The 18,563-nt window shown below is 40.2% G+C and overlaps 4 protein-coding genes across 5 annotated transcripts; 2 read left to right on the top strand and 2 right to left on the bottom strand.

Moving 5' to 3' along the window:
- Window positions 1–1,848: 1,848 nt before the first annotated feature.
- Window positions 1,849–6,631, bottom strand: osgepl1 (O-sialoglycoprotein endopeptidase-like 1). Its single transcript, XM_023262345.3, has 7 exons — window positions 6,193–6,631; window positions 5,727–6,114; window positions 5,434–5,638; window positions 5,174–5,322; window positions 3,343–3,473; window positions 2,179–2,250; window positions 1,849–2,048 (listed from the first exon to the last, which is right to left on the bottom strand). The coding sequence occupies exons 1-7, from the start codon at window positions 6,396–6,398 to the stop codon at window positions 1,964–1,966; spliced, it is 1,236 nt and encodes a 411-aa protein (XP_023118113.2). The 5' UTR covers window positions 6,399–6,631; the 3' UTR covers window positions 1,849–1,963.
- A 161-nt stretch (window positions 6,632–6,792) lies between these two features.
- adat3 (adenosine deaminase tRNA specific 3) lies at window positions 6,793–12,304 on the top strand. Its single transcript, XM_023262337.3, has 2 exons — window positions 6,793–6,932; window positions 11,126–12,304. The coding sequence occupies exons 1-2, from the start codon at window positions 6,921–6,923 to the stop codon at window positions 12,185–12,187; spliced, it is 1,074 nt and encodes a 357-aa protein (XP_023118105.1). The 5' UTR covers window positions 6,793–6,920; the 3' UTR covers window positions 12,188–12,304.
- On the top strand, window positions 6,841–9,912 carry alkbh6 (alkB homolog 6). The gene is made up of 2 exons (XM_023262339.3): window positions 6,841–6,932; window positions 8,709–9,912. Exon 2 carries the CDS (start codon window positions 8,714–8,716, stop codon window positions 9,416–9,418), a length of 705 nt encoding a protein of 234 aa, XP_023118107.2. The 5' UTR covers window positions 6,841–6,932; window positions 8,709–8,713; the 3' UTR covers window positions 9,419–9,912.
- Window positions 12,305–13,840: 1,536 nt separating the features above from the next.
- On the bottom strand, window positions 13,841–18,558 carry ormdl1 (ORMDL sphingolipid biosynthesis regulator 1). Of its 2 annotated transcripts, none has more exons than XM_023262333.3 (4): window positions 18,414–18,558; window positions 16,912–17,091; window positions 15,653–15,804; window positions 13,841–14,819 (listed from the first exon to the last, which is right to left on the bottom strand). In XM_023262333.3, exons 2-4 carry the CDS (start codon window positions 17,083–17,085, stop codon window positions 14,684–14,686), a joined length of 462 nt encoding a protein of 153 aa, XP_023118101.1. In that variant the 5' UTR covers window positions 17,086–17,091; window positions 18,414–18,558; the 3' UTR covers window positions 13,841–14,683. The 2 variants fall into 2 exon arrangements, with proteins under 2 accessions (XP_023118101.1, XP_023118100.1); XM_023262332.3 differs by having other exon boundaries at window positions 18,298–18,437.
- Window positions 18,559–18,563: the final 5 nt, after the last annotated feature.

The following is an 18,563-nucleotide window of genomic DNA, read 5'->3' as shown; positions in this document are numbered from 1 at the left end:
CTGCAGGAGACACTCAAATAGATCCAGCCATTACCTATACACCGCTTAATGCTCATGAGGGTCACGGGGGGCTGGAGTCCATCCCAGCTGACTTAGGGTGAAGGCAGGGGGCACCTTTGACAGGCCACCAGTCTATCACAGGGTTGTAACCATGGAGACAACCTCACATTCACACTGACAGACAATTTAGAATCACCAATTAACGTGAGCATGTTTTTACACTGTGGGAGGAAGCTGGAGTACCTGGAGAAAACCCACGCATGCACAGGGAGAACATGCCAAATCCATGCAGAAAGATCCCAGGACCAGACCGGGACACGAACTGGGAATCCTCCAGCTGCAGGGCAACAGTGCTAACCACCGAGGCACTGTGCCCTACTCAAATAGATGCAATACATAAAACACTTAGTTATTAAATCATCTGTTCACCCAGCTATACAGTGGTCCAGGCTTCTCTTTCATTCAAAATAGGAAGCACATTAAAAGTAGTTCTCTTCAGTTAAAGGAGATGGCAAAATTTTCCAGTGGGAATCAAATGTTTGGCCTTACTGACATATTCATAAGGTGTTTTTTTTTGTTGTATGTTTTTCTGAAAAACACAGATTCAGACTTCCAATGATTCATATGTAACAAACCAAAGGAATCAATCCTGTTAACTTGCACTGTGGGATCTTCTGTGTCATTTCTCTCTTTCAGTGTTGATTCCAAGTTCAAACATAAATCGCTAAATTACAGCTTATTATGTTGTATCGGGTGGTTTTATAGAGTTGGAGCAGAGCTGTAGATGAGCTTGTGTGCCTGGGAGAAGTGAGTGGAGTGTATCTGTGTTGGGGGTGGGGAGCAAATACTGTATGAATTGTGTTAAAGAATCTGAGGTAAGAACCACAACCTGGAATTGTCACTTCTGTAAGACTTCTGTTTAAATGTTCACACCAGGTAGCATCTCTGTGAACCAGTCAACCTTTTACTACCCAAACATTATTACATCACGTTTCACATAAATGTCATTTCCTTTAAATTCTTGTAATGCTACCCAAGGAACATGTTAGATAAGTATTTATTCACCTTATGATTTTTCTTCCCCCAGCACATCACATCAGTGTGAAACTGCTGACACCCATAATTTACAGAAGTGGAATGAAACTTTTACTTAAGTCCTATACCTCAGCACAAATTTCAGGGACTTGCATTTTACTTAAGTATATTTGTAATGCTATTTTGTACTTTTACTCCTCTTTATCACAGATGTTAATATTGTAGTGTTTAGTCCACTACATTTGAGAGCTTTAATAGCTAGTTACTTTGCAGATTACCATTTTTATATGTATCCTTTCCAGTGAAAACCACATCTTTAAATGCATCCTAATGATGTTTTTAAATGTTTGTGATAAAATGAAGGATTAAGTGTTCCTTTATGGGTTGAGAAAGTGTTCCTACCTCTTAAACTAAATAAACAAGAAAAGCACTCAGAGAGCACAGTACTCCGCCAAGGCTGCTCAGTTCTAAGTCCTAATAAGTCCGCAGCAGTCGATTTGCAGTAGGATCACAATCATGTGATCGTCAGCAGGCAGCTGATGTAGTGTTCACTTGTCATTGCTACAGTGACGCCGTGCTGCTATCTCGCAATGGTACAGCAATCTGTAACAAATCAGTGGATCCAGAATATAAGCCGCATCACTGCCAACATCTAATCAGTTGGTCCTTGTGTCATTTTTGACCTTCCCTGAAAATTTCATCCAAATCCATTATTCCGTTTTTGAGTAATGTTGCACACAGACAAACAGAAGGACAAACGTACGCCAATCACTCATTGTGTGGTGAGAAAAATTCTTGATTAAATATCTAAAATTCTGTAGCGATTTAAAAATATTTATTAATAAATATATGCATGAAGCTTTTTTACATGTTGTACAAAAACTATCAAAGACAAAACACTGTTTTACAGAACACAACCAGTGGTCTGTCAGTTGGGGATCTTCATCCTGACTGATGGCAACCTGATTGCTGCAGCTTTCACCTCTGCTGAGATGTCAACACCTAATGGTGCCCTGCAATACAACATATATGGCTTTTAATCAGCAGTATAGCTCAAAATGCATGAATATGTTTGTTTTGTAGCTCAACATTAAGTGAAAATTGTTTTATTGTGCTGTGTTGTTTTATTCAGCATTGACTTACTTTGGCTCGTAGCAGACATCCACATTTGGAGGCAGTATCCCCTTCCCTTCTCTCAGACGCTCTAAACCGTTCCTGGTTTAAAAAAGAAGTTTGTCTCAAATGAGCAGTGATCATACACTGCCTGTTCAAAAAAAAAAGTCGCCACTTGCATTTAACTAAACAAATAGGTAGGAGCCTTCCATTGGACAATTACTGCAGTGATGAATATGTTTCAGCAGACAACAACTTATTTAACCCTAGCTGATGCAGTGAGGAGTTTCTTATTTCTTAAACAACAAATATCGGAAGACATATCTTGTGGTCATGGAAAGGATGTTAATCTGTTTCAGAAGGGTCAAATTATTGGGCTGCTTCAAGCAAAGAAAACAACTAAGGAGATGCTGAAACTACCAAAATCAGGTTAAGAACCATCCAACGCATTGTTAAAACCTGAAGCATAGTGGTGAACCATCATCTTCGAAGAACAAATGTGGTTGGAACAAACTCTGAGAGGATTGTAGGAAATCAACAGTAGAACTCACAGGTATGTTTAATAGTGAAAGTAAGAGCAAACTCAAGGTATTGGAAAAGAAAGAAAACCACTCATCAGTGAGGCTAATCAGAATAAAAAGGCTTCAGTTTGCTAGGGAGCATAAAGATTGGACTCTGGAGCAATGAAAGAAAGTCATGAGGTCTGATGAGTCCAGATTTACCCTGTTCCAAAGTGATGGGTCCATCGGGGTAGAGAAAAGAGGCAAATGAAGTGATGCATTCTTCCCTAATGGCATGGGCATGTTCCAAGATGAAGATGTCAGGATTCATGGGGCTCACATTGTGAATGAGAGGATCAGGGAGCATGCGACATCATTTTCATACATGGATTGACCTCCACAGAGTCCAGACCTCAGCCCTACTGAGAATCTTTGGGATGTGCTGGAGAAGACTTAGTGCAGTGGTCCGACTCTCCCATCATCAATACAAGGTCTTCATAGAAAATTAATGCAACTCTGGACAGAAATAAATGCTGTGACATTGCAGAGGCTTATTGAAACAATGTCACGGCGAATGTGTGTCGTTTTCAGAGCTAAAGGTGGTCCAACAAAACATTAGAGTGTGCAACTTTTTTGTTGGACGGGCAGTGTATATTAAATGAGATCTGATTCACTGACATTACTGTATACATACCATGCAATCATCACTCCGTTGTCGGTGCAGAATTTGGCTGGAGGACAGAGAAGGTGTAGTCCTGTCATCTCAGTGATAATCATCAAAGCCTTCCGAATATACTGATTGCTTGCAACTCCTCCAGACACCACCTAGAAAAGGAGAGTTACTGAGGAATTCTTCAAATCTACATATATATCCATTATGTTCATTTATGAGAGAGGTGTTATCCTATGTTGTTCTTGCTGTCAACACATTCCATGAAAAGACTAAAGGCAACAATGTGTCAGTGTGTCTTCTCTTGCAACATCATAATACAAGGTTTAGTAGTATTCTAAAACAGCTGGGTACTGTAGTTTTTCTCACAAGAGTGAATTTGTTAAGGATTATTTTCAGCTGTGGATCAACACGTTTGGTATACTAGTAAATATTCAGAGCCTAATTATTGTTCACAATGAGAGGAACTTCTGACAGCCTTATCATTTAAGAAGTTGATCTACAATTGATTTATGTTTGTGTTGCTAAAGCTTGGTGTAAAAATGTACTCAAAATTTAATGAAATTTGCACTTACCTGATCATAAATGTATTAAATCCCAATAATGTAATAAAATGTTCCGACTAGTATCCGACGTCTTTCAGGTGGGTTGTTTTTTGTTTTGTAATCTTAAAATTAATAACTACTGTAGAGCTTTTGACAGGTATTGTAAAACTATATTCATTTCAATTCTAGAGATCTAAATTTTGTGTTTAAGTACAATACAAATTTTATAAACACGGTTTGGAATGAAAGAGCTACAGCCACATGCAGACTTGGGCAGAAACTCAGGGACATGCAACAGCATCCTGGCCTGGGACGTTGTGGGTGATGGATTACCTCCTTGCTAGACCATTACGTAATAAGGATTCTGAATTCCAGATAAGCTTCTGAGCAGCACTGGACTCAGGTAACTGTTCCCCAAATCTTCCTCTGCATTCTCTATACCACAGATTTCCACCTGAACACTGCCTCATGAAATCCACCACAATCCAACTAAATAACTTTTAGTATCTCTTCTTTTGAAGGGGGTTTACATAAGCATTTGTAACACCTACATACACACTACATGACACCTGACAAACATAAACAGCGACACATGCTTGTTCCACCCAGTGATAAAGGGTTATTACTTTACTTTCAATATCAAACTGATATAATTTTGAACATTTTATGTTCTATGCAGTGGTTAAGTAACTACATTATTGAGTTTTATTACATTTTTGATCAGTTATTTTTAAACTGCATTACATATCCAAGGCAACTACATTATCAGTAAACTACTAAATTATTGGTTGCAACAAGGGGTTGCACAGTGGATCAGTGGTTAGCACTGTTGCCATGTAGCCTTGCAGCCTTGCAGTTCATGTCTTGGCCTGGGCCTGGGATCTTTCTGCATGGAGTTTGCATATTCTCCCTGTGCATGCGTAGGTTTCTCCGGCTTCCTCCAAAAGTCCAAATACATGCTCACGTTAACTGGTAATTTTAAATTGTCCATAGGTGTGAATGTGAGTGTGATTGTTTGTCTTTATATGTAGTCCTGTGATAGACTTGAGACCTGTCCAGGGTGTCCCCTGCCTTTACCCTAAGTCAGCTGGGATAGACTCCAGCCCCCAGCAACCCTAATCAGGATTAAGTGGTGTATAGATAATGGATGGATGGATGGATGGTTGCTACAAGGGTTCCATTTACATACAAGCACTCTGAAATCATTTTTAGGCTCCTGTTGTAATATAGGTGTTATAAGCCAATATAAACACTGCAGCAATCTTAGTTCCATTTTTTAAATAAAACACCAAGTGAAGAAAAGCACTCACCAATGTGGGACTGCTTGATGGCAGCAGACCTTTTGCTTTACAGAACAAGATGGCCCGATGCGTTCGCTTTGCAAGATGAGAGGCAACGGTGTGCTGTGTGGCAGCTGCAATGTCATTCACACATGTCAGCAGTGTCCCCTGTTTTACACCTGCAGAGGGACATTCAAGGGACAATCAAATTTATTGATAGATGTGCATCACTGGTAAATGTAACACACGGCTGTCACTCACAATTAATTTTTGTTTGTGTGTTTTCATACCTTCCTCAGCCTCTTGTTTCATTATCGTCATTGTAACTTGATTCCGCAGTCCAGCAAAAGAAAAGCAGCAGTCATAAGTTTGTCCCATGGGTGTTGTAAAAGGGAACCTTGTCCTGTCACCATCTTTTGCTAGCAGCTCTATAGCTTGTCCTCCACTCAGTGTGGAGCACTGTGGGTGTTTTATGAGGGATAAACGTCTGGCCACCTGTAAATCCACAAAAAACTATTTAGGTTTTTGTATGATCACAGTTTGAAAATCAGCACCTTCAACAAAAGCTAAATGTTAGTGTTACTTTATCCAGTGTGTCCCCTGGAGCTTCATCCAACGTGTGACCCAAAAGCAGAAAGTCATCGACACCCCGCGCCACAGCGAGGAGGGAGTGGCCACCGGAAACAAGCAGCACCAGGAAGGGGAAGGCAACAGGCTGAAGCATCCTGACAGTCAGTGCGTGGGCTTCCATGTGGTGGATGGGGATGAACGGCTTGTTGTGCTGCCTCACAAACCTCAGGCTGAACTCAAGACCAATACCCAAGCTCAGGGCCAAGCCCGGCTTCACAGTGGTGGCCACAGCTGAGAGCTGCCCTGGGGCCACACTGCTCCTCTCCAAAGCCTCCTGGACCACACGCTCTATGTTTTCTCTGTGGAGCTGTTGAGCCACTGTGGGGATGATGCCACCAGTCCTAAAGCATTCAGGAGAGAAGTAATCTGTGAAATCAAAACTCTGAACAGCAGTAATGACCTTACTATACGTCACCTACCTTAGATGAACTTCTTTCTGTGAATTCAGAGACTCTCCCAGTATTGCACCCGTCTCATCCAGCACAGCAGCTCCAGTGTCATCACAGCTTGTCTCAATACCTAAAACAAGTCTGGAGGAGGAGGCTTTTCCAGACAGAGGTCTGAAACACAGTGTGTGTCTACAGTGCAGCATCCGGTGCACAATTTTTGCATTTACATGGAACATGATCACGAATCTTAAGTTCCGCCTGTTAGTTTACACAGTACAGTAACTCAGGGTGATCTCACCTCAGTTCCATTTGAATTTTAAACAAACAACATGTAATATCAACACGGATATGATTAAACCGACGGCACTAGTGGTCACGGCAATGAACCAGTAACAGAAAACATTGGGAGCACTTAAGGTTATGAAGGAAATCACTTGACTTTCTTTCTTGCTCCAACGCCGTCTGTCTGCGTCACATGTAAATAATTCCGTCCATGGCCAACGTGATTTCCTTTCATTAAGTGCAGATAGTCAACTTAAAAACATTAACAAAAAGGTGGACTAACAACTTCACATTAAAACTTTCACATGTACACTTGAACAGAGCCACTATTTCAATAGTCATTTAGAAAATAAAGCATGGGTCCAAAAAGTCTAGGTTTTGTTTTTGACGGACGTTTTAGTCAGCTGCACAGGCATATACGCTTGGAGTCGCGCGACTGTGCATTTTGACAAAACGGTGTTTACTTCAAAATATTGATGTCGCATGAGGTAAATCAGATTTTTTTTGGTGTCTGCTCTTGGTTATAATCAAATTTTTTTAAAGTCTTTATTGGTAGCGGCCCTGTCCAGGTGGTGCTTCTAGAGTTATTTAGAATTTAGTCTTCTTCCGTGTTGTAAGTCGTGCTGCCTTCAGGCTTTACCAATAAATGTCGTACTAATAATAAAGGTGCACAGTAACTCTGGAACAGAGTACTGCATTGTTGAGAGAATCCGCAGAGTTGCCTACACATTTGTTGAAACAGACGGTGTTGTATATATATAGGCAACATATAAATTTGGCATTGCTGAAATAAGACGATACTAACGATGTCGTTAACTCAGACAACGGTAACTTTCGGGTTTCATGTGAAGACACAACACTAGTAAGCCGTATTTTAAAGTTTGACTGTGGTGATGCTTCTAACCAACAGCAATTCATTTGGATTACATCAAAGCGTTTTACCACTGTGAAGTTCCCATGTACTACAACCATGAAGGCACCATTACGTATGGAGATTTTTCTGTTTTTAACTGCAAAAGATCAAACCTGTATCGACTTTAAAGGTGTCAGTGAACTTGTAACACATCATACAATCTATGTGACGCTCTGTATGTACGGTACTGGGTGTGTTGTGATCACAGAATGTATATAAAGGTGTAAATAAGCAAAAAGTTGCTAATGCTATCAACAGATCATGCAACATTGCGGCGCTGAAGTCAGCTTCAGATTCGGCAGTTACGGGAAAAGTCAATGAGAACTAATCTTGTGTCGCTCAGATTGTAATAACGTAAAATACTGTGATGCATTTTAGATAAATCCCTAACATGTCTGAAGATCCACTTCACAAACCGCTAGAATAGACTGGTCAAATCTGGACAGGGTTATGCAAGAAAGGCTAGATCCTTTAAACTCCAGTCTCTGATTTATCAAACATTTATTATCTGTTCGTGAAAATTCAGACATAACCTGTTTTTTTTTTGCGCATAGCACACTGGAAATCAAGTCCAAAAAGCATTATAAATGGACTGACCAAATGTGCACTGGATTATACTAAAGAGACTAAAGACTCTTTATACTATAGTCTTTAATTTGTGAAATTTTTGTTCTAGTATTGAAAATGCAAAAAAAAGGAGATTTTACTGCTTGTGTTCTGTGCAGACCACATTAGACCAATTCCAGATTTTCTTCCACAAAATATACAATCTCCCTTTTTGCAATTTCACGAAGGGAGGAAAGGTTTCTCAAATCAAAAACTGTGTTTTAAAGACTCTTGGGCCTCTTTGGCATAATCCAGGATAGATTTAATCAGTATATAGTAATTTTTGATCTGAACCAAGGCTAATGTGGTCTATGTGCAAAAAAGCAGTGAAACCCCAATTTTCTTTTTGCATTTTGGCAAATATAATTAAGGTTTTATAAATTTGAAAGTGGGTTTCAGACAGCATTATGGATTCATCTTACATATTTAAAACAGTTTTCATTTTATTTAACCTTTGAATGTTGAATCTGACCCTGGCTTCATTGTTGTTGCACATGCAACGAAATGCCTGGGATCACATGGTAAGAAGACTGCTGTGGCTGAAGAGGGTGTCCTGCTGCAGATAGCACATACAGTATATTCAGTTATTAGTTCGCTCCTGGATAGTCTGGACATTTTAATACATATCTTAGATATTTTAGTGAGATATTTCGTGGTTGTTAACTCAAGCTGACTGCCAGATGTGCCAGATTTAGCTTTTCTTGACTTGGGTTTTAATAAGTATTTCATGTTAACTTTTCCAAAGGAGGCATGGAACACCCAGCTTGCATTTTGGAGGACTTGAAGCAGTTTGTCGTAAGTGATGCCCCACCAACAGCGTATTACATCCCAGATTTCATATCTGAAGATGAGGAGTCCTACCTGCTACAACAGGTCTATAAGTCTCCTAAAACGAAATGGACACAGCTGTCAGGTAGAAGGCTTCAGAACTGGGGAGGGTTACCACATCCCAAAGGCATGCTGGCAGAGAAGATCCCTGGCTGGCTCCACATGTACTGTGAGAAAATTTCCTCTCTAGGTGCATTCAGTGGGAAAACAGCCAATCATGTGTTGGTGAATGAATATAATCCAGGAGAAGGGATTATGCCCCATGAGGACGGCCCGCTGTATCACCCTACTGTCACCACTATAAGCCTGGGCTCTCACACCCTGCTCAACTTCTACTCGCCTATCAGCAGCCTGGAGGGCGACGCACCGCAGACAGAGGAGAACCGGTATCTGTTCTCCCTGCTGGTGAAGCCGCGTAGTCTTCTTATCCTGCAGGATGAAATGTACCAGCGACTCCTTCATGGCATTCAGGGATACGAACAGGACACGCTAACGGACAAGGTGGTGAACCTGTCTGCTGCCGGGGCCCTGCCAGGGGACACGCTTACACGAGGCACCAGAGTGTCACTGACCATACGACATGTGCCCAAAGTCATGAAGACGAAGCTTATGCTAGGGAGAAAATGAACAGAAGACTTATAGATACTTTGTGGTTCCACGCTGCCACTGACACAACAACACTTGATATGCGTGAGAGTAGCCTACAGACTAATGATGTGTCTATCCTGAATCAGTTTGCTAAATATCTGTGGATGACAATGCATCTGGGGTTGTAACTAGAAATCATTTCAATTGTGAATATATTGCTTTAATATTTTAAGAGTTAATAGGAGCAGTCTAGCAAATATCTATGTAATAAATGCCAAAAGAAGTCCAGAACTAATTACCAGAGCTCAGATTGGCTTCTTTAAACTTCTTACTTTGATCATCAGCCAAGAAAGATTTATTTTGATTTTAGTTTGCATCTGTGAAGCTGCAATCACACAATATATAAACATTTATTTTCTGTATGTCAGTTGTAATTATTATTCAAGCTTAAGAACTGAAATAAGATTTTTTTTGACTTCATATATTGTTGTTATGCTGATACATACATAAAATAAATCTGACATTCTAATTTATGTATGCATTCTATCCTTATTGGGTTTACATAATCAGGGGGATGTATGGGTTGGTATCTCCCTCCAGCAGGTCATTTTGAGCATCAGTTACTTCATTTCCTGTATTCTGGTGGATTCTTATGCACTGATTTATGCCTTTTTTTAACAAAAGCTTTTATGCTGGAAATGTTAGTTCACAATTCATAATATAATGGAAAATAATGCAATAAGGCTCTTCGCCTTTCTGTATTTTAAAATATTTATCCTCCACATCAACTTTTCTCATGTAACATTATCACTGCTGAGTCAACACATCTACCTTTTTTGAATAAGTAAAAGCCTTTGTTTTTATTGTGGGGGATAAATATTGAAGTAGTACTGCACAGCCTGTGTAAACAATTGTTTAGTGTCTTGTGGCTTGTGATAGCGATTGATGTGCATTATGGGAAAAAAACAGTTTAAGTGCTTTTGGAGTTTGAGTCATGCAAGGGATTACAAGTCAAAATATTTCATAGGTCAGAACGAATGAAATGGACACTGGCTCTCTAACATTTCTTGTGCTTTAAGCAGCCACTGCATACTGTCCTATGTGCTTAGGGAGAAGTAGGTGAGGTGCAGGGTGTTCATTTGGCTGCATTCTGCAACCTCACCACTAGATGACACTAAATCCAACATAATATGCCTTTATGCTAATCGCTAGTGCAGTCCATCAATCTAAGTCTTAACTATACTTCCCTTAAGACACATTCCTTGAATGCAGCGTAAGTAATATCGGCTTACCCTCACTACTACAGAGCATGTGTGCTATTACCCCTGTACCATATGCTGTACAAATACAAGTTTTGGGTTGCGGAGGGGTCTATGCGGACTCTCGCAGACTTGGAGGATGACAAAATTTATGTCTTGCAGACTGTCGCATACTTGCAGACGTGGAAAGTAAAACACTGGCCTTACGAGAGCACACAAAACTGATGGAGTGCCCATTTAATGACTTCACATCAACCTGGTTGAAAAATTTACCACCAGAACTGAGTACTTAATCAACTCGGATTTATTACAAGTTCACTGCTACCTTTGAAGATTAACTGGCTTGTTTGTGTTTTTTGCGATGTTAAAGAATTGGATAAATGTCTTCTGACCAAAAGCTATTCTATTATAGACCAGGCCTGGATTGTGTTCAAGACAACTCAAAGGTTTTCTCATCATGTGCTCTGTCCTGCAAATGTGCTGACAGGAGGACACCAAAACAATGGAGCCACAGATGAAACGCTGGAAAGGGTCAGTGTGCGATGCCAACTCCTGGGTTGCTTATCCTGTACTGTCAGATGAGCAGTCACAAGACGTCGAGCTGATAGAGGCGTTTGCTGCACCCATTGTCAACAAGAAAGAGACGTCTCGACTTGTCAGGGAGCTGAACAGCCTCTACCCGCTGAACGGATTTCAGCACATAAAGAGGGTGCGGGCGTGCAAGGAGAAGGGCAGCCCTCACCCTCTGGAGGTGCTCGTGTGCCTCATCAGTGATGTACCAGACATGAAAGAGGTCCGCATCGACTCTCTGCTGCCCTCAGATGGTGTTAAACCTGATGGACTAGGTGAGCCTTTTGTGGTTAAGGTTCCTGCACGTCCCCCCCTGACCCGGCCCCAGTTTGAACTGGCAAGCCAACACTGGCCAACATCCTTCCATGAGGACAAACTGGTGACGGTGGCCCTGAGAGGGGAGCTCTTCACCCCTACTCAGAAAGCCACGATGCACATGTACATGATGTCGGCTCTGACTGCTGCCAAAGCTGGAAAGGAGTTGGGGATGGAGGCAGTCGGGGCAGTTGTGGTCGACCCAGAGATGGAAAGAATCGTTGCAGTGGGCCACGACTGCAGAGGTGACCACCCTCTACACCATGCAGTCATGGTCTGCATCGACCTTGTGGCTCGGAGTCAGGGTGGCGGATGTTTTTGTTTTGACAGTTATCCTGCTTGCCGATTTACCCCACTTACAGCAAATATGTCTCAAAATGTATCTGATTCAGACGTAGGTTCTCGGCCGTACATATGCACTGGGTATGACCTGTATGTGACCAGAGAACCTTGTGTTATGTGTGCCATGGCCCTGGTGCACTCCCGGATTGGGAGGGTTTTCTATGGGACAGCATCTTTAGATGGGGCATTAGGGACGAAGTACAAAATCCATTCACAGAAAGATCTGAACCATCGCTTTGAAGTGTACAAAGGAGTGTTGAGCAAGCCGTGTGAAGATCTTAACAGTTCAGATGACCACGACAAAAAGGACAGTGGACAATAACTGGAAGTGGTGTCTGTTTTGTCACTGGTAATTCACGAGAAATTCTGAAGATCTCAAGAAGTGCAAAATAAATATTTTACATTAACATTTATTTAAAATAAAGTTTTAATCATATGATTCTTGCAGTTGAGTCCTACGTTGGTGCTGACTTTCCATAAGGTTACCGACAGGTTCGTTGGACGTAGAGCAGCCAGAGTTCATCAGTCAGTTGTCAACTGTTTTGACAATGAATTAACTGGTGTGGGTAATTTTTTAGGTAAAAAGTGAAGTAGCTTCTAAAATGTAAACATTTTCTGGTTTCTTTCTTCTGTGACAGCAAACAATAGCTTTTGGTTGTGGACAAAACATTTGAGGATGTCATCTTGGGCTCTAGCAAACACTGATCGGCATTTTTCATACGTTTCGGACATTTTATAGACTGAAAAATAGACTGAATCAAGACAATAATCTACAAATAATCAACAACGGAAATAATCTTTAGTTGCAGCCCTATTTAGAAGAAATGTAAAGATAATCAGTGACAGTGAAGCCTAGCTTGGGAGTAATATTACAATTTTGTGAAGTATTGCAACAGCCACTGCAAGAATCAGGAAGCAGAGCGTCTGTCAGTGCAAATGTCTAAATGAGGGGATTGTTGTACTTTTTCAAATGAGATGCAAAATTATAACTCTTTCAATTTTAGCCTTTGGGTGCAGATGTGGAACTGTTCATATTAGTTCTACCTACCATACTATGTCACTTGCCTGATAGGAAAGCAATGTTGAAAGAGGTTTCTAATTGCAGGTTCTTTCCTAAGCAGCCTATGGTTTGGAGATGTAGCAGTTTCCTTCTACTGGCAAATAAAGGAATAGCAGCTAGCATTTTGAAACAGACGCCACCTGCCGGTTATGTGTAACTATTGCAGTATGATTTGTTTTTAACTTAAAGCTAGAGTACAGGGCTTTTACATAGAATTGGACGTTTTATTCAAGCCTTTGCCAGACAAACTCATACAGTGATGATTAAGTCTATGAGCAACAAGTGGATGTCTGTATTTCCCAGTACACTGCAGTTTTAAATCGAGTTGAAGAGGAGCGCAACCATAGCAACAGACAGCGCTACAGGCTACAACTGTGGCTTCGTGTCAGGTAGATGGAGGAGCAACTGGCAGAGGGTTAGGGTTAGGGTTAGGCCGGAGGCATCAACAGTGGCTTGATGGGTGTTGATGCCTCTTCTGATAGGCCTTGATTTAGCACTATCACTGCAGGTCAAAAGTTATGGAGTATTCTGTATTGTCTGAAGTGTATAAAATAGGTCATATCTGTAACATGAGTTTCAAAATAAGTTTTCCAACGTGTTCTCTGCATATTTGTAAAATTCTCTGATATTCCTTTTTTTGTGTGTATATTTGCCTTTATTTACCAGTTACAGTAGAGAGAGTTGTGAAATGTTGGGAAGGAGAGCAGCAGAAATCACTGAAAATGCATTTCTTCCTATGTGTTTAGTACCCTCACCACTCAGGTATCCAGTCACCCCAAGTTCCCTGATAATTCTGGAAGAATGGTCAAATTACTTGACTTTTCCTTTGTGCAAAGTACTAGAAAGTTTCATCACTATCCAGAGATTCCACAATGACTGGGAACCACACAATGAATAGCCATGAGATGCAGCAGCTGGAGGGCACAAACTTTTAATAAGATTAAGAACTACAAATATCAAGTACTATGAGCGATGGCCAAACAAAGCAGGACTAGCTGCCTTGATTATAGCAAAAAGTCCCAATCTAAGGACAGCAGCTACATGAGTGTAAGTTTATCACAAAGACATTGTAGATCTCCCTCAGTAAACACTTCAAACCCGACAACAATAATTTGCCTCATTTCTACATACAAGATTTTTTCTTTAAGATACAGGACATAACATTCACAAAAAATAAACTGTACAATGAAAAAAGCCTGCTCCGTTTTGATTGAGCTACAAATGAGCAATGATTTTACATACCAAGAAAATCATGCTAATAAAGAGAACTATTATTTTCTTCACTCACCATGAATATGTTTGACACCCATTACAAAATGAGAGTGTACCAAGAAACGGTGAGCCACAGGCTCCTCTCCTTACAAAGTAAACATCTTTGAAAAATACATTTGGAACATCTTTGTGACTAGAAACAGACCCATACAATTTTTGTCACTCTGTGAATTGAGGGTAAAGAAAGGAAAGAAAAATTAAACTCAACCAAAAGCCTCACGGATGCCTGGGCCAGCCCAGGTCGATGCAGGCCAAAAATACATCATTAAATATTCACATAAGTTAGTAATGCATATGGCATCCTGTCATCTACAAATGTCTCCTGTTTATTTATTTATTTTTTTTAAAACATTTCGTCTTAAACCTGAAATATCTAAATGACAACAGTGGCCTTTACACAAACTGTATGACTTAGTATACACACCGGCGGTACACACTACACAGGAATTAGCTTCTGTTGCTGAGAGGCACAGCATTAACAATAACTTAATACTTGTTGATACCAAAAATTCTCACTCCGTGTAATTGTGGCAGCTTTGGGATCAGGACACTCAGTAGTGAAGCAGTGTTGATGACAAAGTGTGTTGTGTCATATTTAGTGTAGAAACTTGCGAGGAAGTATCTGTGGAAAAGAATAGACGCTTTACTTGAAAAATGCATCAAGAAATAGTTCTAATACAAGAAGCTGTCTGCAAGATATAAACTGTGACATGCAGAGTTGTTACAGAGAGTCTGTAAATCGTAGCATTTCAGTTTCCATGACTATTCCATGAAAATGAAAACTGTAGCCATAATCAAAACTTGTAATGCTGCGGAGGAATTTACTTCCTGGTTCTCAGTAGTGCTGGGCGATGTGACGATCCATATCGTGGGAACGATAGATAAGTGTCTACTGTGCCATTTCTCTTCTATAGTTTCTATTGTTTCTAACCTGATTTTATCAATTATTACAGCAAATATATAATTAAATAGCCTGCGACGATTGTATTAGTGTTTTCTTGTCACTATGCATACTCTAAGTTTATATAAGTGAAAATAAAGAAGAATAAAAAAGAGATTTTTCGCAAAGAAACTCCGTCTTGTGGTTTTTGCGAGATGACGCTGCTTTACGTTCTTTGATTCTCACACGGGTTTGCGACATGCTTTACGTTACTTAACTCATGAGTGCTGAACGATGGACGCGCAACAGGTTGAAGTTTCATGGAGAAAAGTGAGCAATGAAATTTCTGTCAAACTTTTCAGATAACTGAAAAATACTGTATTGTGGTATATCGTGATATATATATAGTTATCGTGATATAAAATAATCCATATCGTGATATGTGATTTTTTCCATATCGCCCAGCACTAGTTCTCAGTGTGAAAGATCAAGGACTTGGTAAAATGTTGCTTTCTTTTATCAATGATTAAAATATGTATCAATCTTGAGACAGAACCATAGGATATAATACATACAGAATGATTGGGGAGATTGTGAAGAATTTTCTAGATGAGGTGAACTGTACACCGTAGTCAAGCTGTTCCCAGTGAGTAAGAAGTCTGGCTTTTCCCTGGTCAGGGGTCTCAAAAGGTGTGCCTTTCACGGCATGCATAAAGACATACATTCCCTGTAGAGACAAAAAACACAGCCAAGTGCAGTAATTAGAGTGTGGAAAGAACAAGACTGTACTGACAGACTGATTAAATAGAGGGGCTCTGTTGCAACATCTTGAAATGTCAGAATACATCTGATTTTCAAATGTTTTGAATAATGTTCCCAATGTAGAAACAGTAACAAACAACCTGTCCTAGCACTTATCAAAGATCATTTGGTTGAGGAATGCAAACACAGTATGTAAAGTCTCCGGGTGTTTACTTCTGTCTGACAAACTATAGATTAAAAACCACCAACTTTGGGCTGCTATATGAGTCTGTCTGTGTGTCCCAACACAAGCAAAATAGCTCAAGCCAGGTGCTTGTGCTGCTTAAGGCCTTGATAAACACACATTTAAGGGACAAAAAAAAGAAAACTGGCATAGATTGATGTCCTACTGCAAACTAAGTTAGCTACCTTGGGAATGACACTAATTTCTAATTACATGCCTCTGTGTCAGAACACTGGAATTCAGCTTTAGATGGAAAACCTTCATTACAGAGGAAAAAGTAATAAACTAAAATGCTGAGATACAGCCAAGGCATAATCAGCACACTGCTGTTGTATTGTGGTGGGAAACAATAGGCTATAGTTGACCTTAGCCGTTACTGTTAATAGCCTTCCGTACTGGCTGCTATACACAATCCTTGTTAAGCACTTGGAGCTTGCACTATTCCATGATATCACACATGTTCACTTTGTTTCTTTATTTGAGGCCAGCCGTGTAACAATGAAAGGTCAGTTTTGTCTACAGACCTTATGTGGTGTGGAGAAATCATTATAATAGGTCACGCATCTGGCTGTCACAAGAACAGCCTCCCCAAAATAGAGCATTTCTTAACAAGCTCACACAAGCACGGCTCAGGACAACAGACACCCGGCTGTTGGGCTAAACATGCATGCAACCTTCAGCTAGCATGAGATGCTAACAGCCAACTGTGTGGTATTCAGAATGTTATCTAAATCCCTGTGAAATCAAAATGCTTCATTGCTTTGGCAAGTGATCTGACTGTATCCTGAATAGCCTAGCTTGTGGGTTTGGTGCAGGGAGCAGCTCTGACAGTGGGAGAATTGAACTTACAAAATTGTGTATGACATTTGTTAGAGTCCACACCACAGGCACGCTGAAGAAGGGTATGCTCAAGAGCACAATGTGAAGTATTCCTACACCAAGTGCATAGGTCAGCCAGATCCCTCGGCTGTTCATCACCCGAGTGTTTGGGTTCACCTCACTGTGTGCCACACCCACATTCATTCTGGTCTGCAGACAGAAAAACATCCACACAACAATAGTTCACTTAAATGCATCTCATTGATCGTTTTTCTTCCCCTATTAATGTAAATCTGTTTAACATCATTACATCTGGAGGTTAAACATTCATTTTTTTTACATCATTGGTGGACTGCATGTACTCCAACAGTTTAAAATGTCAGATCAATGATTGTGCCAATTACTGTTAAATAAGCCTCAAAGTCTACAGCACTGTAAAAGTATCTGCAAACCTTTGTAATATCTTTGACCTTAACTATTATACAACGTTTATGATTCCTTATATGGTATCGCTTTAGTTTAAGAATCAAATTGTCCTACTTTAGCGTCACTGGAGCACTTTGCCCTGCCTATGAGTCCAAATGTGATAACAGATAAACACCTTGTGCAATCTTGCTGAACTTTGCCCTCTGGCACACTTTCAGTTGTCAGACTGTACTAAAGAAGAAAAAAACAGCTTAAGTTACAGTCATTAAAAGCAATTATAATTTAAATACCACAGCCCCAGTTATTTAAACTTTATGTCATTGTACTTGGTCATTATGTAATTATTGAAACTACATAAAATGTGCATGAGGAGATTGCTGAACATACACTATGATTCCATCTAAAAGCAGCTGAGCTTTTGCATATATCCATATAACTGTAAATAATTTTTAGTCTAGTCAGTGTAACATGAAGTTGTATATTTGTTACATTTAGGTCACTGCTGCACAGACACATTCAAAGTTGATAGATTATGTAACAGATGCATTCGGGCTGACAGCTTATCTCATAACAAGACCATTGACCTGTGAGAAGACAATAAGAAAACTCAATTTGACTTAAGTTACAAAGAAATAATAGGCGATTTGGTGCTCAAGCTACTGACACTGGCTTCGTCTATTTGCTGATTAATTATCGTGACTACAACAAAATACAACCGTTGATCTGACTAAATAAACAGTTACATGAAATCATATGGGTTGAATTTTGTATAGATCTAATGTAAACCGGTATTCTCGATCCTTTAACTTTGTCTTGATAAATAGATGTGTAAACATGAGACATCCCTTGGACATTTTTTCGTTTCCAGCACATAGCCCGACCCATCCCACTACCATCTATAAACCAAGTTTGTCTTTACACAAATAAGAAAGGCTAAGTTACTTAAAAGCGCAAGATAAAACACCCACAAACCCAGTACTGCAAACTTACACGTAAGAGCGAGCAGTGGAAGTATTTCTACAGACTAACTACTGTACACAGAAATGGTTTATCCCTTGTTGTTGTGCTCAATTCCCCGCAGGCGCAGACAGCACGACGTAACTGACCTGAGCGGAAGTAGACGTGGTTTCAAGGCTCTGTGCTGGGATATTTGGTGCTTTCTTTTGACTTCCCAGGCGGTGCCCCGCCCCCAACAAGCCCCATGGAGCAGATGGTTATGTCAAAGACTGGATTATGCGTGTAAACCTTAGTTAGAA

The sequence above is a fragment of the Amphiprion ocellaris genome, chromosome 11 (assembly GCF_022539595.1).
Source record: "Amphiprion ocellaris isolate individual 3 ecotype Okinawa chromosome 11, ASM2253959v1, whole genome shotgun sequence".
Taxonomy (NCBI): Eukaryota; Metazoa; Chordata; class Actinopteri; family Pomacentridae; genus Amphiprion; species Amphiprion ocellaris.
Note: the sequence above shows the minus strand (reverse complement) of the source record. Positions and strands in the feature narration are given on the sequence as shown.